Below are 23,165 nucleotides of genomic sequence, written 5' to 3'. Positions count from 1 at the left end.
TAACAACCTGAAAAATCTAAAGCTGCATTGTATAAACACTGACTCCTGGCAAAAATTTTGCACTGCTTACATATCGACGATAAAAATCACACATTTAGAATACTTAGTCAAATAAAACAGAAATGGAACAGAGGTTTTGGTACTGAGCTTGTTTGGTGATCCCCATTATGTATACCGAAATCAATGGAGCCGTGGAAGGGGGCTCAGGGGGGCTCAGCCCCCCTTGATAAATTCAGAGAGAGTTATCAAGTGAGTCCATATTCAGTTGGACGAATTCTTTTACCGTAGATTTTTCATGAATGAGGAATTTCTTTTCAGTCTGGTCTACACACAACGGAAAGTCTTTAGCACAAATGCAAGTGTATTGGGTGTGGTAAGGGCGTGGCCATAGGTATGGCCTTTGAATTCGCCTACAGCACAGCCCCTTTCCAAACTTTTTAGGACGGCACCCCTGAACGAAATGTAACCTTTTCTACTCTTTGTTATTGCATTCTGAGAGTTTTATTATGAAGATCGTTCTAGCCCCTTTCAGAGGGTTTCTAGTCTCTGTAAGTTGATATTGAGCTAAAACAAATCAATATTGAACAATTAAAATCTGTTTACAATACCTTGGGGCTGCCCAGTTCAACTGGATGCTCGATGACGTAATTGTTCCAGTGGTAACACTTGAAACGACATTTGTGGTGGATGAACCTGTTTTGGCGATGTAGTTTGTTGACAAGGCGCCTGTCCCATATTTGTTAATCGCACCAACTTTGATACTGTACTCTGTATTCGGCTCCAAATCTTTTATTGTTGTGTATGTTCTATCGCCACTTATCGTTTCAGTTTCTGTAGAAACAAAGAAAAGTCCCTTATATGGGCAATGAAAGATCATTTTATGGAATCTAATTGGTCCAGATTATCCTGTCAATCAATGATCCACCAATTAGATAGCAGATAACAACTTATGACTTCAACCAACCAAATTCAATGTTTTTACAAGCAAAAATGAGTCATAAGATTGTTTTACGGCACAAATATGTTTTCTAGAGTTTTACTCAAAATTTGCGTCTTTTAGGAGGCTTGAGTACGAGATTCTTAAAATAACGCAGTTCTGTGTTACATCGAGGAACAAGGTTTTGTCATGTCAGCAACTTGAATAGTAATTGATATATAAATCATTTAAGAAATGACTATTATTTAATAAATTAAAAATCCAAATTGCATACTTTAAAGATGATAGAAGTATTGTTTGTGGAAAACAGCTGAAGCTATTGGTAAAACGGGTACTTACTGAATTTTGTGAATTCTAGAGTAGGAAAATACACGATCTTATACGAGGTTATCTCGCCATTCGTGATATCCGGTGGTTGCCAGGAGACAAACATTTCTGTTGATGCTTTGGCATAAGCATTGACGTTTTTCGGCTTTCCTGGAGTGAGAGTGCTACCCCCTGGCTTGCTTGTCGGAATCGGCGTGGTTGTAACAACTGCAAAAGATGACACAGGGGGTTGTTATTGTAGAAATTACTTTGGCAAATAAACTTGTTCAACAATCCAAGAATTAGTTTTATGTTGAAGAGTGGGGTTCTAATATGGTGGCAAAAGTTATGAGTTTCTTAGGTGAGAAACCCTCTAGAAACAAATTTTAAGAAATACCCTTTCAAGACAATAAAGACTAGAAGATAAAAAAATAGATGTATGAATTGTTCTATAGAAAAGTGGATTAATTAATTCATTTATCTTTTTAACAAACAACTATTAGCTGATTATACAAGTGCAAATATTTTATTCCGAGCAAAGAATGTGGCTCAAATTTTGAAAAAAACCTAGACCAATATCAAAACTTTAAATTTTTAAAACGTCACATTAAGATGTGACCTTAAAAAATCCAACTTCAGGGAATCAATTTATGGTGATGAAAATGCAATTTCCACTAATCGTTTTTGAAACTACCTAACCAAATAGGAAAGGCAAATTATATTTCTTAAAAAAACATACTTCTTTCAAACCAAACCAAACCAATGTCTTGGAAATAATTCAAAACTGAAGGGTCAAGTTGGTCTGACCACATGGTCATAGACACATCTTTCAAAGTGCCTAAAGTTAGCCAAAATTTAAAACCTTTATTCATTAAATCTAATTTTATTCTTAATTCATGTAGAAGAGCAAATCATGTTAATTTTTGAAACCAAAACAAAAATGATGTAACTGCCTTTACTGGGTCATATTAATTTAAGAACATAAGGGGCGGAAAACAAATTGCTATATTTTGACAAACTTTTTATGAAATTTTCAAGATTTCTTAGATGTAACAGGTCAGCAAGAACGGCTGCACTGTGGGCGTCATTGTCACAACTTTTTGAGATTATGCAGAAATCTTGACAAGCAAACAAAATACATAAACAAAACGAAAAAAATATGATGAAATGATCCACCTAAGTTTGAATGACAACAAAATGGCTACGAAAATGACTTCAAACTAGACTTGTCAAAATCACATCCAGACTGGAACTCTAAATTCCCCACATGGGTACAAAGAATTTTAATAATACATGACAGATTTCAAGAAATTGACAGAAAAAGTTGTTGGTCAATAAAAGTCAACTGCTTTATAAGAAAGAAAAAACAATTTGCTGTTTGTGAAATCAACATGTATCTTAAATGTTGACATCATCATGAAAATCTCAAGCCGATACAATATCTAAATAATGGCAGCTCGATCAATAAAGTTCTCCCAAATCCATGTGAGAAACTGTCACTATAAATTGTTCATACATTTGGTATGTTGTTCACGAAACAAGAATTTTATATCATCTTACTGACAGAACATCACATCTAATTTGAAGAAATAAGACCCTCAGGCTTCTGCTCCCTCTACCATGACATCTTTAGAAAAAAGATTTCAAGTATTCAAGCTACTTTAGAAATAAGCTAAAGAAAGGAACTGAAAGGAACTTGAAGACCGAAAGGAAAAAGACTGTTAAAGAAGACAGAATGACACAAAACAGCTAGCACAATGAAAAAGGAATGCATTCACGGGAGGTGGGAAGCAACTGTCCCAGTTAAACAGGTAAACAATACCACTCTTATCAACTCTGCAGACAAAAACAAAAATCTTAAGAGAGTTGATACATTGGGTAAACAGACACAAGGCTGGTGAGACTTCAATGTGCATGGGATAAAATGTAGAACAACTGGGACTATCCATGTCAATCTACAATTATTAGTTGGCACAAATGAATAACAAGTGGTACATATCTATAATCAGTCTGTAGAAGCCTCTTGGGATCAGTGAAAGCAAGTTTACTGACCCGAGACAGAACTAGGAACAGGACATGAATTTCATCAGCCTTATTGTCCCACTCTTTATGCAATAACATAGAGGATTATGGGTTGAGAAAAAGGCTCAAACAGGCAGATGAAATTCAACAAGGCGTAATGTCAAAATGAACAAAGGGAGAAATATTTTCAGCATTATGACATGAAAGATTGAATAGAAAATGGAGCTGACAAAAAGTGACACATGCACATTGAGCTTTTCATACCAGACAAGATTGGAATTTCATTTCCTGACATAGCCTTTCTAGGGGGCACCACCCAGGGGTAAATACTTCCTTCTTTTGAAAGGAGGACAATAGTCACTGGGGCTCATAGGGCTGCCTATCTAGTGCCTGAAAAGGCTGTATTTCTTACAAGGACAGTAAAATATTTCAAGGCCATACAAAACAGGGGGTGCTTGTTGGGGCAGGGTTTCCTAATCATTTTCATATCATAGACTTGAATGTTAAATGCCTGAGCAACTGCGACAACAAACAGCCCCACTAATTCTAATAAAACATGATTTTATCCCTGGGTAACCATCATATCGGGGGAGGGGGCAAATAGGGTGGCAACTCATCAGAAACAGGTAAATAAAGGATTCTATAAAGCCTCTTTCTGGCAGGGGTGTCTGAAGCAGGGGCTGGAGCCCCCCTCCCCAAACAATTGTCAAGCTGCACTGTACTTCTTCTATAACAGTGTCTTGAATGGAAAGCAACACAATGGGCAGCCCTCAAAATATTAATTTTATTCAGACCGCACTATCTGGTCAAAGTAAATTTGGAAGATCCCTTTTCTAAGATATTGAATTCTCAAATTCTTAATTAAAAGGCAATACAGCTAATAAAATGTCCAGTTCATAAAAAAAATTGACATCTGCAAATTCATAAGATTCTGAACTCGTGTTTTTGTATTGGAAAGAAACTTTAAGACTGAAAAGTGAAAAAATACAGGGGAATTAAGAACTCGCATCAAACTAAAAACCGCTTTGAGATGTTTAAAAGCAACTTAAGGAATTGTTTCGGTAGAGAAACTCTCAACGTGATATCAAATATCGGAGTGTCGAGGAAACTTTTTATTTTTCCAGCAAAAACCAACAAGAATTTGCTGTGAGCTTTTGCAAAACCTTCCAAGCAAGTAAAGATGTTTGTTATCGTTTAAACGGGAAACTTCAGCGGCATATTCACATTGCACTTCAATTCTGATCATCGGATTAATAAAAGCCTTCTTTCATCTAGATTTCGATTAGCTGACCTAGCGACTATTCAGTTTGTTTATACGAAAAGACCTGTTGCTGAATTGGCCTAAATTGGTCGCGTTAAAATAAGACAATAAAATGTAACGGAAAGTAGTTCATAAATAGTCATTCATCGGCTCCACAAATCCCTAAATTGCTCCAATTCTATTCAGCAGTTGATTAACACCTTCTTGAAATGCGGGAAACAGTTCTTGTGTACAAAACCACCGCTTTTTAAGCCGAAGATGAGCGTGTTACTTGCAAATGATGGTCGTTAGAAATTAGATAGCAAGAATGGAGGAATTCCCAGTAATGAAATTAGCAAGTTTTCAAAGGACTTATCGCAGATGATCGCAAGATAACAAACAATGTTTTTGTCTTCAATTACCGAAGGAACAATAAGCCACCTTTAGTACATAAGTTGATCAAAGAGACGAGAGTCGAGTTTAATGATTATATGACGATAAGGAAGCAAGTAATTGCCTAAATAAAAAAAGAAAGAACTAAGACACTCGGAGAGTTTTAAAAAAGGCCTTACCAAACAAGAGTAAAAACACAGTCAAAATCGCAGCCATTGTCGCTGGGCAAACCACACAAATGAATTAAACGTGTTTGAAGTTGCTTCTTGTTGAGCCAAAGCGATTTTATCACAACTTCTGAGGTCTATAACGTCGCCAAAATCCAACTAGCAAACCACTGAATGAAATGATGGTTTTGGAGAATGGCGTGTGTTTTTTGGATTTAATCGACAAGTTGATCCTTCGATTTTAGCCGAAAAACGCACAAATCCACTCTCATAATCCGTTCTGCTAAACGTGCAAGATGGCCTTACAAACTTCTTTTCAAAGAGGAGGCAAAGAACAAAAGCATTGTATTTCCGGTTAGAGATGCCCGTGCCCCAGGGAATCACCACTCGCCCTCGCAAGGACACTCTCGTGCGCAATGTGTGTGATGATATCAGGTAGTACTTTGAAGATGATTGACGGGAATGATGATGATGATTATGTTGTATTTAATCATTACTAGGATTGATTGCTATGATTGATCGACTTAATATGATAATAGTAATAATGATGACGGTGATTGGCTGATTGATTAGTTGATTAAGAAAGATCGATTGAAAATGAACATGGCTATCACCATAATGATGATTGATTGATTGATTGATCGTTGAATGGCGATTGGCTGATTGATTAATTGATCGGTCGATGATAATGGTGATCATGATTGATTGACTGAAGTGATATGATTGATCGATTGATGACGACAATGATGACTTTGACCATAATGTTAAAACAAAAATGATGTACTTAATACCGATTATAATGATTATTATGATGATGACTCTACCCTACTTAATCACCTAGCGAATGATTTCAACTGATCTCACCTTCTCCAGTCCTCCGGATCCTCAGTTCCACCGACATCTGTGCCTCGCCCGCCTCGTTGCTCGCAAATGCCTGGTACATTCCGGAATCGGAATATATCAACCCGGTTGCCGTCATTGTCCCGTCGCCGAAGATGATATAACTGGCGTCCGCCGGCAGCGCCACACCGTCTCTCATCCAGCTGATCTTTGGAGCTGGTGTTCCAATTACTTTGTAGTTCATTGTGACGGAACCACTGACCTCGCCATAGATTGGCGAAGGCGAAACGATTTGGAACTGCGGTGGAACTGTAAGTGAATGCATTGCTGAATTAATGAATCAATAAGTAGGATCAGATAGATAGATTGAGTATTTGACTAAGAAGCTAGTTGCCTGGTTTTTTGTTCCTAGGCTAAAGAGATGCGAGTTTTCTTCCCGTAGTGAGTAATGAACATGATCAAATCCAGTCTCCAATAGTAGAGGGGCTAAGGGGCTTGAATCCCACTGAAACAACTTTTTCTGGAGATCAATTATTTTCAAAAGGTAGTTTTGAGAACCTCTTTATCTTGTATAATGGCAAAAATAAGGACCGTCCCCCTCCCCCTACACTTGGACCATAAACCAATGGCTATGCGGTTCCCCATCTTGTGCATTACATCTCAACCCCCACCCCCTTTTGGAACCGGCCCAGACCCCTAGAACACAAATCAAACTCACCAATCACCGACACAGTTGCATCAGCTGTCATTTCTGCTCCTCCGCTTTGAACCTTGCAAGTATACTTCGCAGCCTCCTGCTCTGTAGCAGTTGTTATTTTAAGATTGCCCGGACCAAACATCGAGTACCTCCCTGTCATTTGCAAGGGTAGACCGTTTTTCAGCCAGGAATAGCTGACAGTGCCGGAGGCATCCGCGAGACATTCTAGGATTGTACTTCTGCCCCACTTCAGCTGAATGTCTTGCGGCTTACCAATCAAGTTGATGGTGGAGGAGGAAGATTTTGATGGCGGCCTCTGATTGGCTGCAAAAATAGCCAAGTTATAGGGACAAATGGAGACAAATCATAATCATAATCATAACCTTATTTCTAGTTGACATAAGGAAGAGAAATGAATATTGCCTGTGTGAGGGTTTACGGTATCCATAAGACAAGAAGGGATAAGTTGATTTAGGATAAAAGTGGCGGTTGAAGAAAAGTGTGAAGACGAAAGGGAAACTTCAAGGAATAGGTTAAAGCTACGGAGGCGCACTGGGGAAATTTGTGCACGTGATCAAGGAATCAGGAAGATATGGACAAGGTGATAAACATTTTCTGAAAAGGCGAGAGGGAATTTTGGTTGAGCTTACATTGAATCACTTAAAAGGTGATTATAAATAAACTGAGGAACAAAACACAGGCTAAAAGTAGCAAAATAAACGGAATTTACAGTGAGACTTGGTAGTATATGGGGAATTTGATAATTAAGAGAAAGCCAAGGGGAATTATGATGGTTAAGAGATAATGCAATGGGTAAATGGGTGGTGAGAATCAAGGCTTGAGGCTTGAGCTAAGGGGGCAAAAGGGGCAAAAAGGGGAGGAGAAATGAGGATGACAAGGCCACATAGCAAGCCTAATAGAAAAATATCAAACCTCAATTAAGTACTCACCAGAAAGAACGGTGACTGTGACAAATTTGCTTCTCATTTGGGAACCATCGACCGGGTTCATTGCAATAGCTTGGATGTCCCCTTTGTTTTCCACGCCGATATTACTGATCTGAACGACGCCCTGTGGCAGAACAGTGTACTTTGGGTCTGTACCTAACAGATTAGAGCTCCCACGGTAAAGCCATGCCACTCTAGGTGCAGGTTGGAAATTTTCTATGTTGACCCGTAGACGAACCGAGCCGCCTACATAACCGGTTACTGGTTCCGGACCGTTGCTAAATGCGGAAGGAAACTCTGCAATAAGAAACCGGAATAAGACATTTCAGATTTGTGGAGTTAGCAATCAAAATTAACTCAAAATGGGAGTTAACAAATCGAGATGTTGAAATAAGAAATACAAGTTTAGGCATTACTTAATTTTAATAAAATCTACGTTAGTGCGAAAGAAATAGAAATAAGATCCAAAATAAAAAACTCAGTCGAAATTGATGTTATAAATAGCTACGATTTGAAATTTTCCCAAAAAAAGAAAGTAGATGAAATTTTCCCATGTATTCCTTGAAAGGGCAGCAATATCTAATAGCTGTAGACAACCAAAACGGGCTACAGAAAACGATATTTTAAAAGGTTGCTGTGTAATACTTGGCTGTAAAGAGATCTCCGTTCAAAGGATAGTTGTTTATCTCTGCAAGGAACGTAAAAGGACATTGCGATAATTTCAAAGCATTTTATCCAAGCAGAACTGTGCTTGTATCCTCCCACCAGTACATCAAGGCAAGGCAAAATATCTCAGTATGAGGCTAATGAAACACAGACACGAGGCAGCAGGCGTTTTGTCTTCCAAACAACGACGCAGTATGTTTGTTTTTAAGTTGCAACACAGCGTGGGTATTAAAGGCTGTTTGGTATGAGAAAGCAAGGATCTAATTGATCAAATTAAGTTTAGCCTAGGCGGTTGTTCTTTATTAAAAAGCAACAAAATGTGTAACGGGTGGAATCAAGCGGGATGGATTTGAAGAAAGAGCCACGAGTGTTTATGTAAGCAGCAGAAAAATCAAGCCCAGGTTTGAGAGCTGCTCGATTACGACATAGAAAAACCTAATACTGCGCGTAAGGCACTTCGGCTAAAATGACTTGGAGTGGGATAAATCGATTTAGACCAAATGCAGCAACAACAAAATTAAGGAGCTACAAAGTCAAAAAAAACATATTTGCCCGAGAAACCAAAATATCTACAAAATCTTGCTTAATAAGCAGCAAAAAGACTTTCAAAATCATACGTACTAAATGATAAAAGCTTTACTAGACAAAGTTACTAGACAAACTTTATATACAAAGAAGATCTTAAATAATTTAGTTATAGTGATTTACCGAAAAGATCATTTAAACTCTAGAATGAATAAATTCGTGATTTTAATTTTTGGCATCTCTCCTCAACAAATCGAAAAACTTTATTCACAAATGAAATCACTTACCAGCTAAACGAATGTTTGCTGTTCGACTCAAAATTGTCAAGCTCACAGCTGAGTATATCACCTTGACGACGCATTGATAGCGCCCAACATGGGATTTATCGAATTTTGTGATAGTAAGGTCCCCTGTGCTTGAGAGCTTTTCTGCCGCGCTGAAGTCAAACACGAGATCAATTCCATTTCGCCGCCAGCCAAACCTACCACGTAAAAGTGAAAGTCTTTACATGAAGTACTGACTTCAAATGAAACAAATCGATTGATTAATGATTAACTGATCACATTGATTGACTGATTGTAATCATCAAAATCGTTTAGCAATTCTATAGCTTCAATCCTGTTTCTTAAACGATGACGTGTCCATATTATCGTATCATCGTAGCATAATTAACTGTTTCTGGTAGAAAAAACGACACCAAGATCCACCTTGTCAAAATAACGTTGGCTTTTGAGGTTAGAAGAAACAACGAGGGTCTCTCCCCCTCCTCTTGGTTGAACATGACTAGGAATATTTACATTTGGAATTCACAAATTTCTTAGTAGGAAATACAAACGTAAAGGTTGCTTAAACGCGAAACTGCACATGCCCCATCAATAAATTTCTCTGGTCGCAAAGGTAAATATTATGCTATCTGTCAATTAGACTATACACAATGTCTGAAAACTAAGTGTAGGAAAGAGGGAAGGAGAGTAAAAAGGAGAGGGTAGGAAAGAGAAAAGGAGAGCAAAGAGAAGAAGGGAGGAAAGAAGAGCGGGGAGGAAAGAAGAGAGGAGAGGAAAGAGGAAAGGAGAGGAAAGAGGAGAGGAGGGGAAAGAGGAGGGGGGGGAATAGGAGAGGGAAGGAAGGAGGAGAGGGGAGGAAAGAGGAGAGGGAAGGAAAGAGGAGAGGGAAGGAAAGAGGAGAATAGAGGAGAGGTGAGGAAAGAGGAGAGGGGATGAAAGCGGAGAGGGAAGGAAGGAGGAGAGGGGAGGAAAGAGAAGAAGAGAGGAAAGAAGAGAGGGAAGGAAAGAGGAGAGGGGAGGAAATAGGAGAGGTGAGGAAAGAGGAGAGGAGAGAGTAGAGGGGAGGAAAGAGGGGGAAGGAGTCGAGATGAGGAAAAAGGAGAGGGAAGAATGGAGGAGAGGGAATGAAGGAGGAGAGAGAAGGAAAGCGGAGAGGGGAGGAAATGGTATCCAGGTAATGTAAGAACAGACTGGAATGCAGACACGGTGGAATGTGAGCCAAATAGTTGGGATTTGTGAACCACGTGATCGGATGTACAATGATAACTGTAATTGAAAACAGTAAAACAGTGCCAGGAAAAAGGTACATTGAAAATGGGGCCTGTGGGGGAGTTGGGGGCTCATTCATCTTTGTCAAAACGAATAAAGACAAAGAGGAAGCTTTTTTGACCCTGAAGTAGTTAATCTAAGCAAAGCTCCATATGTGGTAATTTTTATCACACTTACCTTGGAGCTGGGCTTCCTGTTGCCCGGCAACGCAACGTGACGGGTTTCCCTTCCACTGCGTAGGCATCTTTCGGCTCCGCAGTAAATTTTGGTTCGGTATGAGCGAGCTCTGCAATTGGATTTAAAAAAACAGCGATGAAAAATGTCCCCAAATAAAAAAACCAACAACACTTCGAAATCATTATCAAAAAATGGGCTTCACTTCCAAGAACCGAGAAAGTTTTTCCAGGAATAAAGTGCTTGTGGGTTAGAACAGTCAAGAAAGTATCGGTGAAACAGCACTGGAACTCAAGGGGGCTTCACAAAAACCAAAACAAGGAAGTTTCTCTACAACGGAGCATATAATTTCAATTCAACTTCAGGTTTTTTCTAGAACTTTTTCCCTGTCCTCTCAATCGGTTCTTCTGTGAAAACAGTATAAAATTTCTCGAAACAAATCTTTTTCCCGAACTTTTTCCAGCCCTTCTGGTACTTCTGTGAAAACAGTTGGAAATTCTCTAAGCCAATCTCTGCGAAAATCGCCGCTAAAAGAATCTGATAAATCCAGTTGAACTTTGGAGGGAGTGTGATAGCTTAACGACGATGAATTAACCAATATCTGATTTATTTTCTTCTTGAACTGTTGACCAGAATTTAAAGCCATTCACGACATCAAACCAGATTTCGATTTCCACATCCAAACGGGCGAATTCTGGCACAACAAAAAGCGTGACAAAATAATTGCCAGGAACTTGAAGCCTAATTTAACTAAAATCCTGTATGCTTCGAAAAGCGTATGGCAAACTGAATACACGGCCAGGAGAACAGATTTATGATTTACTCCGAGAAACAGATGTCTTCACTACATCGTTTGTTATCCATAAACCTTTCTCATCTCCCTGCTGTCACGGAATCTCGCGAATGTCCTATCGTTTATCCAGCCCTTTAATCCGTTATTCAAAAAAACCATTGACATGTCTGACCAGCTTGGACTGATTCACTCGCTCGACAAGAGATTTTAATAGCTCTTCGATTTCACACAACCAATTTTAAATGGGTTTTACGGAAGCCTTTTGTGACGTCATGGCCAACCAAGAAAGAAACATAATAAGCGAGTTCTTTATTCACAGAGAAATCCTTTGCCCCTCCTAGAAACCATATTATTTGGTAATGTATATTTACTGTTTTATAATTTTGTAGTACAACAAAATGTGTGATAAGAGGACAGAAATTTCTGGTACGGTATTCTCTTTTCGGCGGAGAATAAAACTCACAGTTTTACGCTATACAAAACAAAAAACTTTTAAAATTAGTTCTTTGTCTATTCATATCAAATTTTCTTATATCTCTTTTTGATTGTGAATAAGATAAATCTCTTTTGTTTTTAGGTGAACTTGGCCAAGATAGCAAAATAAGTAAGTAATATATTGGAACTGTCTAGTAACATGCACCTCTTCACAACAGATTGTCAAAAAATTGATTAAAAGAACCATACAACTGTCAAAAAGCTCTTTCTTGAGTTCAAAGCTTTGGGAAATTAACTCGCCATACAACGGACGCCTCCATTCCAAAAGTGACCATGGACTATAAGAGCATTATGGCGATGACTTTCTCGTAGAAGGAGCTATCATTCTGTACCTTCCGTGTGACACAGCCTTCCGTGTGACACTGCCTTCCGTGTGACACAGCCTTCCGTGTGACACTGCCTTCCGTGTGACTACCCCTGGTGTCCGAGCGCGACCGACCAACAAAGGCAGCAAATCACGTCCCAAAACTTTTGTTGCTCGGTAGCCCCACTGCTTTTGAATGACGAATAGCAAAAGGTATAGGTTTGTTTTGGTTACAGATCAAACGAAGTTTTCTGCGGAGGGCTAACTTGAGTACCATGAGCTGATGGATGGCGACAAAAGCATTTTTCATCATAAAGTTGAAAAAAAAAGTATTACAAATTATCTAATAGAAATTTTTACAATGAAAAGACACTGCAAAAAGACAAGTTAGGCCAAGAGTTGATCCATCGGCATCGAAAGACCATATTGAGGGTTTTTGAGAAATTGCAATGCGGATGAATTTAGTTAACATTTTAAGCATGGAATACTTCTACGAAAGAGTCAAATGAAGACTCGAAAATTCTGAAACAGCTGAAATATTGGATGAAAAGTTACGATAATTATAACGAATAATAAAATAAATCCAGAGATAGATGTGAATCCGAAGAAATTCTAATGCTCGTTGTCAACGTTGACGATCTCTTGGGCGCAATACTAACAAAGCAGCCATGACAAAATTAGCAAAGCCCGTTTAATCTGTTCGCAAAGTTTAAACCAAAGCGCATCAAGGATTTCAAGCCGATTCCAGCGATATCGCAGCGATAAACACGAAAATCTTTCCAATCTATTTGTTTATCTCGTTAGAACACAAATAACGACGCGACGAGTACGTCAATTTAAAGGCGATATCTCGAACTAAGATGAAAATTTGTCAATTTAAGCTCGAGCTAAGATGAAAATTTGTCGATTTAAGAGAGGCGACGCCCATCCATTCGCACTAGCAGCTAAAAACAACAAAGAGGCCATATCTAAATCCACTTTGAATTTAGGCCACAAACAAATCATCTACGACTTCAGGCCAATCGAAAATCCTCAGCAAGATAAATCGACCAATGACTCCATGAGTACCAGGAAAAGTAGTTTGTGTCACAAAGATCACGAAGTAAGGGAGATATCGCTGGATAGGGTACGCCGTACACTAACGATAATAAAAGGAAATATACGCTTGCAAAGAGATGAGAGAGTCTGGGACTAGTTACGTCACATTGTTACGAGACAGTGTTGTTGGCAGAAGTTGTAGGAAGGAATGAAGTCTTGCAGAGAATCAGTTGTTAAAGCAGTTATATAGACAAAGATAAAGCTTAGATACAGAAATAGATACAGATATAGTTAAAACATGTATTCACACAGCTTATTTTTCGAACGTCAAGTCTAGTGCTTGATTCATGTCCCTTTGTCACGTTGGTTCCACATGTGAAGGCCTGAAGGAAAAACCAATCAAAGCAAAATATCTGATGTCAAATCAAAACCAATTTATCTATCAAAGAAACTCCTATTTTTAAGTGAGAACTAGGCCCTCCATTTTGGAGATTCATTCGAAGCCATTCCATTAATGCGTGTTTCCGCGTGTCTACACTTTTGAACGCTTTTTCCACGTGACTACACTTTTGAGCGCTTTTCAAGCGTGCCAAATCTTTTGAACGTCACATTGTAACCAAAAGATTTGAAGCTTTTCCGTTGACTGTGTTTCTAAGTTTTTATCAGGTTATTTTGGCAAGAACAACGAATTCCAATTTCCAACCCAGACGCTCATTGTCAAAAAAACAGTCTGGCGATTTCCTTTTCAATTTACTGTGGTACGCTGTTAACAGTGACAAAAAAAACATTCCACGCGCCCAGAAATATTCAAATGATATCCAAAAATAGATGTTTCCTATGATTATGTATTTGATTTGACGGAATTTGTCAAGGATAGGACGTTACAAACAATGAACAGAAAGTGCAAAGAAAAACCAAGTAGAGAAGGAGGCAAATGAATAAGGAGGTTGATACATAATGGCGTTTAGAATCAATCATTAAGATTGCAAATCATAGACAATTAGAAACACACAGCCAATGCAAAAGAAATATAATTATTGTTTGTTTTCTGTCATTTGATAGTAGATGCTGTCCGAAATCAGAGTATTACGTTTGTGAGTGGATTCGAAAGCAAGTTTGAACTCAAAATCAAGTCGATAAAACTTGCTACCAGCAGCACCATTAACTTCTGCATTAAAAAAGATTTTCACACTGCATTTTCCACCGAAAGATAGACCTACCTTGGTTTAAACCGCTCGGCTACAGTATGAAACTACAATAATATAGCATCATTGGCCTTGTTGCTTAACCACACTTAGGACCTGAAATATAATCTTTAGTATTTCTCAATCACGGTGAAAGAATTTATCTTTTCTTTTCAGAAAACATTTTTAATTAGGCCCACTAATTCTATAACATTTGACCAAGTTAATACTTGTTATATTTTGAAGTTATGAATTAATTTGAATTACATCAATACATTAAGAAACTCGATAAGATTACATTTATTTTTTGAAATGGCAATTCAATATCAATTTATTCAAACAAACCCGCAAACTTAAAAAGCTATTGATCAAAGTTGCTAAATATAATATGTGTAACTTATTAACACTTAGTTGCATTCAGATGACTTTTGAATACGGCGTTTTGTCTTGACCGCCGCTGCAAAACGACAAAAGATATTCAGGATTCTGCCTCTTCAAGACGGCAGCCATTGCAGGTTGCGTATAATTCAAAATGGCGACTCTCTTAAGCTTTGGAAATATTCAGTGGTTTGATAGAATTCATTCTTTGATTTTGTTTATATTTCAGCGATAGAATATGGGAGTTTTGTTTTTATTAAAAACCTGAAAATGGCGACATTTTGATAGCGCTAAAAATCGAATTCAGCACGGTGTTTTTTAAGTGGGCGAAGGGAAAGTGGCCTAGCAACAAGAGACAAATGGCGGCGCAACGGAAGGACTGTTCCCTCACTTCTTATAAGGAACGAAATGGTATTTCGTCTATATTGGCCGAAAAAATTTTGTCGCACATAGAATAAGCCCCACTAAAACTTTGTTTTATTTTGTCTCCAGAAAGTGAAGGACACTAATGCCAGGTTTTGTAAGAGCAATGTGTTTTTATGAAATGGACATGAAATTTGGTACTTATAGGGCCCAAAAAGGGCCCTTAATCGGGTTCCGTTTTTCGCGAGAATCGAGCGGGATCTAGCAAAATGGAGGACAGGAGCGAAATGAGCAAAAAATGAATGAAATCTTTGAATGCAAGCAAATTGGGCTAACCATCCCTGGTTATTCAAGGGTAGATGTATTTTCTAACTTGTTTCAAAACAAGAGTTAAATTAAATAAGGAACTATTATCTAAATAATTCTAATAATTTTATAAGCCTTTAGCCCTTTATGTTATTTTCAAAAAATTTTCTGATGAAACTTCCAAATCAAAGGCCCTTGAGTAACCGGGACGCTAGTTGTTTTTTTAAACAAGATCAAATGAGCTGTATTTTGTAATTTCAAGCAGTACGATTTAAGGCCAGTTTTTAAAATATAGTTCGGAAGGTTGTGCAAGAGCCTTTAAGTTCGGAATATTGGTGCTGGTACGGGGAAATTGGCCACCAAGAGTAGCTATTCAGTTGAACAAGGTTGAGAACAAATGGACGCGAGAAACCTTATCCTGAGAAATCCATGTCATGTTTGAGATGATTATGAAATGTCATTTTAAGGCAACTAATTCAGGCTAAGTGGAGACAGTTGAAATATCAGGCTGGAATTTCATCGGTATGGTTGTATTTGTGGCTAGGCCTAAGGGAAGATATTCATGTCATCGTTCCTGGTACTTATTCAAAGGGGCCAGAAAGGGACACGAAAGAGGGTCAGAGAGGGGAAAAGTGAGGGGGATAAGAGGGGCCAGAAAGGGACAAGAAAGAGGGTCAGAGATGGGGAAAGTGAGGGGGATAAGTTGTCGCTTAGTCTGAAAATGACTTTTATAGCGTGTAGGGGACAAGGGAGGTTGTAAATGCAAAAATTATTTGCCTAAATTATTTCGATTTAGTTTTCAAAAAGTTTTTATTTTTCCCGCAATCCTTCGGATAACTCCTGGGAAGGATAACAAATCTTTCCTCTGATAAATTTTGAAAGTTTTGGATTGAAAACCAGATGCAGGTAGTTCTGTGTCATGGAAAAATGCTGCAGAACAAACTTCATAATCGGAAGACCGAATGTTTATACGATCTCTATTCACAAACGTTGGCAGTGTTCAACTTGAATTTCTTGAAAGTACTGATAAAATAACATAGTAAATGAAGTTGTTGCAAAAACCCACTGAACGTTATTCCGCTAAGCAAGACTTATAAGAGATCAAAATTCTCGGTCTATTTCTTATAAGTGGTTGCAAAAATGGTTCATGCCTTCCCAAATTCTTGACAAGATGCCAAAAAACCTAGGCCCGTTATCAATCGAGAAACGAAAGCCTTTCTGCCAACAAATCCTTCTTTATCACACCCGAATTAAGAATGAATTGTGGGTGGGGCTCTTCCATATGCATGTTTAACCTGGAACTTGAGTCATGAGGGGGTTACCCAGCTGCAGATTCTGTCTACCCTCAGGGTGGGGTAGAGTATGGGGTAGGATGTGGGGTAATAACCAAACTAATAATTTTCCATACTGCAGGCAAATCGCGTACATTTTTTCTTTGAGATGGCTCGCTTGTTGCAACCCAAGGCTAGGGGTAACTTAACTGACCCCCCATAAACGAAACCCCTTCAACCAAACCCAGTTTTATAAAAAAAACCTTTTTGAATCCATTTGAATTCTCAAGCAGTCGACGTTGGGTTTGATTATGCCAATCTTTAGAATTTTCAAGGTACGCTGGATCGATTGAGTCATGTTTCTGGAAATCCCAAAATCTGCTATTCAAAGTCCAGCACAAAAATAAAATTCAACGGCTTCTGGGATTGAATAAGAACCAAAACAAAAATTAAATTAGTTATGGGAAAAGACGAAAGATTCGCAATGTTTTTGTGTTGTGGCCCATCTGATAACTGACTTTATAGAAAAGGAAAGACAAGGTTTTGAAATATGTGGTTTAGGATTGACAATAAACTAACTAGTTACTATATTCTAAAGTTTATAAGTTCGTCATTGGATTGACAAAATGTAAAAAGATTTCTATAGGGTTGAAAATAATGTATGTAAATATGGTTCCATTTTTAAAAGAATGTTTACACCAAAAGTTCCATAACAAATTTGGTCGGCTGGAAAAATCGTGAAAAATAAGCGTAAATTTGCAAATTCGACCGTCTCGAGGCTGTACTTTCCGTGTTTCGCATCTTAAAACCTTGTGTTTCTGGTTAATGTACCTTAAAATGGTCTTTATCGTCATTGGGTGTGGCATTACACCCTCGGGCGTGGTATAAACATTGCTGGGTGTGTCACAAAATGTCTGCTGTTTCGCACACAAATTGGCCATCAATTTAACATGTAGACACCAGAATTGCCCTCTCACGATCCAATCTTCACCGAAATTAAGAAGGTTTTGAATCTAACGAGATTCATTTTATGGTTCGCAGAAAAACCATTTGATGATCGAATCATTAAAATTCCCTCACGTTGGCAAAATCTTAAGCAATTCGTATTTTAAAAACCTTAAAACACTTTCCCAATTTATTCATTATTCTGTTTCAACTCATCAATGTTTTACTTTTTAAAAAACTTTATATTTTCCTCCGATCTTGAACAAACCTTGTTTATCGAGTTTTTTGCAAATCTTTTTGACCTGACAATTTTTCGTGCGACAGAAGTTTTGTCACCTGCCCGTGAAAATGCTTTCTGCATTTAATTGACAGCGTCAAGGTCGTTGAAATTTCACAACATTTTGCAAATTTTTATGACAAACATAAAACTTATAATTACAAACAAATATATATGAGGCAATAAGTTCATGTTCTTTGTAATGTTCAGGATTCGTGCAAGTAAATATATGTTTAATTGAAATAATAAATTTCCTCTTCAAATACACGACAACATGGTCACATTTCCGGACTATCAACCAGGAATTCCGTTGTTAAAATAACCAACTTTTCTAAAAAACTAGAAATACTTTAACATCGGTTGGGGGTCACAGATTTGTTAAATGGTTGAATTAATTGGATGTAAATTGATTTTATGGCCAACATAACCTTCAAAATATCTTTGATTTGACTTCGGTTAATATTGTCTTGAAGCAGATAAACTTCATATTACAGTTCCTGACCAGTTAATTCCGCCCCTTGGTTGTTTGATTTCGCATTTTGTGGAAATTTGTGAGATTTTGAGTAAAAGGAAATATCTTTAAATACCTGCTGAGGCTTTTCCAATCCAAAGGAAAAGGACCAACAACTTGCTAAGACGAAAAACCAAACATTCTTTATTATCCATGGCCATTACTTTTTCATTTGCAGTTGATTTCGTCGTGTTGTTGTGAGCTTCACAGGTTAACGGTTTTGGATTCACAAGTTTACGATCAGGACATTCAAAATGTCAACAACTTTCATATGATGGATTTCACCAACTTACTCCATAATGAAAACAGGAAACCTTCCGCTTTGAGATTTTCCAGTTAACTTGTGTGGTGAATACAAATTAGTTGTCAGTTCAGTAATGAAACCGAATCAAATTGGGATATTCCCAACAATATGGCGAGTATAATGTGAGGCCGACTACTTTACGAGTCAGTGAACAATATTTGAACAACACATTTAGAACCCCTTTAACATTCGAAATATAAACAATAGGTGCTTTGCAAATAACACAACACCCCTTTTGTCTCTCATGATTTCTTTTGATTTATATCAATTTTCAATTACCATGCGATGACAACCGGGGGTTCTACACGTGGCGAGCGTGTTGGCATGACATTCACCCGTCATTGGGGCCACTTTCAGTTTAATTTCAGTTCATTATAAAAAACAGCAGGGGGCTGACAGCATACGGGAATGCTTATTTGGACCCAATGTATGTTTTATCTATCAATTTTTAAACCGCTTTTCTGGCCATTTAATTTTCACAATTAACCATACAGGGTATTAATCTTAAGCGAATCTCCATGAGGGGCTGTCTTTCAAAAGAGAAAAAACAAACAATGTTTTTTGTGAGAAATCGATGGTTTTACCATATCAAAATGATTACCGTGTAAAACTTTGTTAGTTTTTGAATTCATAGTTCATATCTTTTACAAACATTAATGAACTTATTCTATCTTTGAGGCCTTTTTAAAAAAGAATTTTAAAGTTAAACAGATATTGAAAAGGTTAGGCAGCAATAATGCATTAAACTCGACTAAAGAAACTGTTTCTATGTTTCAGTTGTAGGAACGAAGTGTAGTAGGCTCTTTAGGTTTTAGGACACTTACTTTCTTCTCTGGCGGGAAGGGGGTGGGGATTTTTATACTCCCCAAGGGGGTGGGGAATGTGTTTTTGTATAAAGAGTGCCAACTGAAAGTTTCTATAAATTGATGGGTTAGGTGGGATAAAAAAAACAAACAAAGGGACTAACTCGTGTCCCAAAAGAAAGAATCTTTTACATTGTGTGACAGAATTCTGTTGCCCAAAAATTTCTCACGCCTGCAAAATTTTTTTTGATTTTTCAAGTGAAAAGTTTGGCATCTGACCCCGGGACATTCATTTTTAATTTGACTCTAATTAACTGAACAGGTTGCGCAATAATTAACTGCTGGAATTATTCCCCCTAATTAAGTCATTTTCATCATACATTTTTTAAATGAAATTGCACAAAGGACGGGTGTTAATGACCGTAATTAGACAGTTAAAAAGACAATTGAACGCTTATTGTCGATTTTAAATCGCCATTATGATTTTCATTGATTTAGGCGCGGTGTCGTTATTTCCTTGTTAGAGACGGGCCAATTTAGACGGGCATAGGTATAATTGCGTCATTGAGACGGGCCAATGGCTGAGGAATTCATTCATTTTGCCACCAGGTGGAGTGTGAAGAAATTTACGAATTGAAAAGTAAGGCATGAATCTATGGATGGTTGAATTAAGTAGTGTTTATCACTTTAAGTGAGTGGCTAAACAAGGGGGAGGAGGACGTTTTTGTTGGAAAATGGCGTGTGATAACGTCCTTCAGACTCAGACAAAAGGGGTTATAATAAGATGGGGGAGGGGTGATGTTTACATCTCCTGTTTTGAGGCCATTTTTGATTAAATTTTTGCTCACTTGGCATGTACAAGAGTTATTGTTGTTGGAGCCTATCAAATAATTATCAAAGAAAAAATCTTGATTCTTTACGTTTCTGGCAAAAGTTGGGGGTTTACCCCAGACCGTGCTCCGCGAAGCCTGTGCCCCCATGCACTACCTGCTCCCCAAGCTCTACCATCCTGAAAAAAAGAAAAGAATTTAAAGAAAAGAATCTTTAAGTTGAATATGTACTCTTGCTCAATCAAAAGGGACGCTCGTGTTAGCAGCTTTTTTGGAAGAACATTGGCGCTTAGGTTGACCTAAATTTACGAATAATTCTAGTAGATCTCCATTAACTAACAAATCATCGTTTTATATCTAGTTTTTTACATATGATTTAGGTATAAAACAAAATAATGTATTTGTTATGAGAACAAAATAAGATCATACATAGAGACACAAGAACCGGGTACACAGGGGGCGAATGCCCGTTATTGCCTTAATGCCCCCATCCATCTTTAAAATGCTTCCCACATCCATGAATGCAAACGATTCTGATCGCTTAGCACGGATAATTGGCCAACATTATCTGGTTCTTACATTAAAAGCACATTGCTTTGAATTGTAGGCTTGGATTTCAAATTTAAGAATTAAAATCTTTAATAGATATTATATCAATGGTGTTATCAATAGCGCTAGTTTAGACATACTTAATTTGCTCGTTTATTTCCGCAGCTATCCCTTAGAATTCACACCTGGCCTTGGTTATACGTCCTTTTGTTGTTCAACTTCACTTTCAGATACTCTAGTATATCCCTGCATTGTTTACGTGTAACACAGACAGTTTTAATAAGAATAAAGACAGAAATGGAAAAGTTATGAGATTGCGAGAAGAAAAGTATCTACGCAAAGGAACCACACCACTGGAAAACTTTCTGGGCCTTTTTGGGTGTGGGACTTTCCTTGAAATCATCAAGCCTGAATTGTTCAAATATTGACACATTTCTAGAATCTTTGACAAATGACTATGAACCAGTAAGGAAATTCTGAGTAAAACAAAACACGTCATTGTGAATTTAGAATTTTAATCAGTTATGCAGTTATAAAAAAGTTTCCAATTGACTGGAGAACTATCTTTGTAATTGTGAAATAATGAACTTTTGACCCAAAAAAATCAAGTTGTAATTTCTTAAATACGTCATTAAATACAAGGAAATTGTTGAGTGAGGGATTTTGAGAAAACTCCGTGATTTGGACCCACCTTTTATGAATCGGTTGCCAAATTTCCCTAATAGGTGAAGGTTACAATGGACACAGAAAATCCAAGGCTCATTGCGTCATCAGTATAAGAGATGAAATTGAGACAGGAACCAAGGGATGAGATTTCCGATTATCTTAATCTGCATTCCAGGTTGGCTCAAATGTCAAAAGGCTCTGTTAGTGAAAATGGAGAACCATTGAAAAGTTTTGAGCAAAATGACAACTAACTTATTTCCCTGACCCCTAAGTTGAAAGAGACCCATGTGCATCAGACCTAATATTCTAGATTCATGTGCACCAGACCTAATGGGTCTGGTGTACACGCTAAATGACAACATGCTCTATTTTTAACTCAAATAATTTTCTTTAACTCTTCTCACTCAAGTCAAGTGAATTTATTCGAAGGAGCCAAAAAATAAAAGGGGCGGGGATGCCCCTGATGAAAGTGTGTTTCTTCAATGACATCCCCAACAAAAATGCCCCCACAGCAAAGCGTGTAGAAGCCTGTATACTTGACATGGAGCACTGTAGAACAGATCGGTAATAAAAGAGGGGTTTTCATTTTTAACAATACCGTAAATCCTCGAATTGGCCCCCCCCCCTCGAAAAAGCCCCCCTCCTCTCGAATAAGCCCCCACCCCAGAACTACAAATTGTCAATAAGCCCCCCTCGAATAAGCCATCACTGCTACCGTAAATTCTCAAATTGGACCCCTCAATTTGATGATTTTTGCCATCTGAGGTCGCCTATGGCGTTTTATTGAATTACCACAACAAATTCATACTTTTGGTAGTAATTAATTAAATGCTCACAAAGAAATTTCTACTAAAATAAACGAGGTCTTTTAATAATGTCTTCTTAATGTCAACAGTGATTCTATAAGCCCCCCCCCCCTCGTATAAGTCCCCCTTGAATAAGCCCCCATCCAAAAATTTCAAAAATAAATAAGCCCCCTGGGGGCTAATTCGAGGGTTTACGGTATTTGAAATTTTCCTTACGTAGTCTTCCACGGAAAACACTCATCCAGTGAAAACACTCATCCAGTGAAAACACTCATCCAGTGAAAACACTCATCCAGGGACCGCGGAAGCGAAGAGGCTTATAGGGCTTAGTCCCCCCCCCTAAAAAATTTCCAAAATGTACCCTGAACCATATATGTTTTAGCATGTCTAGCCCCCTCCTTCCAAATGTTTAAGCCCCCTCCCCCCAAATGTTTAAACCCCCTCAATCTGTAATATGCTCCGCGGTCTTTGCTGTCATCAGAAGCAACTTTATGGCATCATTTTGGGCTTCCGAAAACTTTCCCATCTTTTTCATTTCTGGAATGGTGAACTGACGTGATATGAGTGAAACCTAAAGAGTGAAAGAACGTTGGGGGGAAACAAGGGTGTTGAGAAAAGGGGGTTTAAAGCCAAGGAAACTGAATTGCTGAAATGTGTAGCTGTTGCCAGAGAATGAGTCAGTACTTGGGGCAGAGAGTTTAAAGGCAATCTGTCTCGTTGTGGATTGGTTAACGAGAACAATAGCTGGCACAATAGCCTAAACACAATTCCAGCGCTCCGCCATATTTTTTACAATGCGATAAATTAAAGAGGGACTGGACAAACAATAGAAATCGCTTTGTTCTTATAACCAATCAATGTCGTGACAGATTGCC

General features: G+C 38.0%; 1 protein-coding gene across 2 annotated transcripts in view; it reads right to left on the bottom strand.

Moving 5' to 3' along the window:
* Positions 1–18,807, bottom strand: part of LOC135690368 (netrin receptor DCC) — a 34,215-nt gene extending 15,408 nt beyond the window's left edge. Inside the window, exons 1-8 of one of the 2 annotated variants that reach the window (XM_065207893.2) lie at positions 18,409–18,807; positions 10,471–10,579; positions 9,028–9,221; positions 7,553–7,846; positions 6,624–6,926; positions 5,930–6,214; positions 1,277–1,471; positions 609–831 (exon numbers count right to left, since the gene is read on the bottom strand). In XM_065207893.2, coding sequence (XP_065063965.2) covers positions 609–831; positions 1,277–1,471; positions 5,930–6,214; positions 6,624–6,926; positions 7,553–7,846; positions 9,028–9,221; positions 10,471–10,579; positions 18,409–18,493 — 1,688 coding nt within the window. In that variant the 5' untranslated portion in view covers positions 18,494–18,807. Of the gene's footprint in view, positions 1–608; positions 832–1,276; positions 1,472–5,077; positions 5,459–5,929; positions 6,215–6,623; positions 6,927–7,552; positions 7,847–9,027; positions 9,222–10,470; positions 10,580–18,408 lie in introns of those variants that run through there. The other variant, XM_065207894.2, reaches the window with a different exon arrangement.
* Positions 18,808–23,165: the final 4,358 nt, after the last annotated feature.

Source organism: Rhopilema esculentum, chromosome 1, assembly GCF_057945365.1.
Source record: "Rhopilema esculentum isolate cy_ngs chromosome 1, ASM5794536v1, whole genome shotgun sequence".
Classification (NCBI taxonomy): domain Eukaryota; kingdom Metazoa; phylum Cnidaria; class Scyphozoa; order Rhizostomeae; family Rhizostomatidae; genus Rhopilema; species Rhopilema esculentum.
This window is presented reverse-complemented; position numbering and strand designations above follow the sequence as displayed.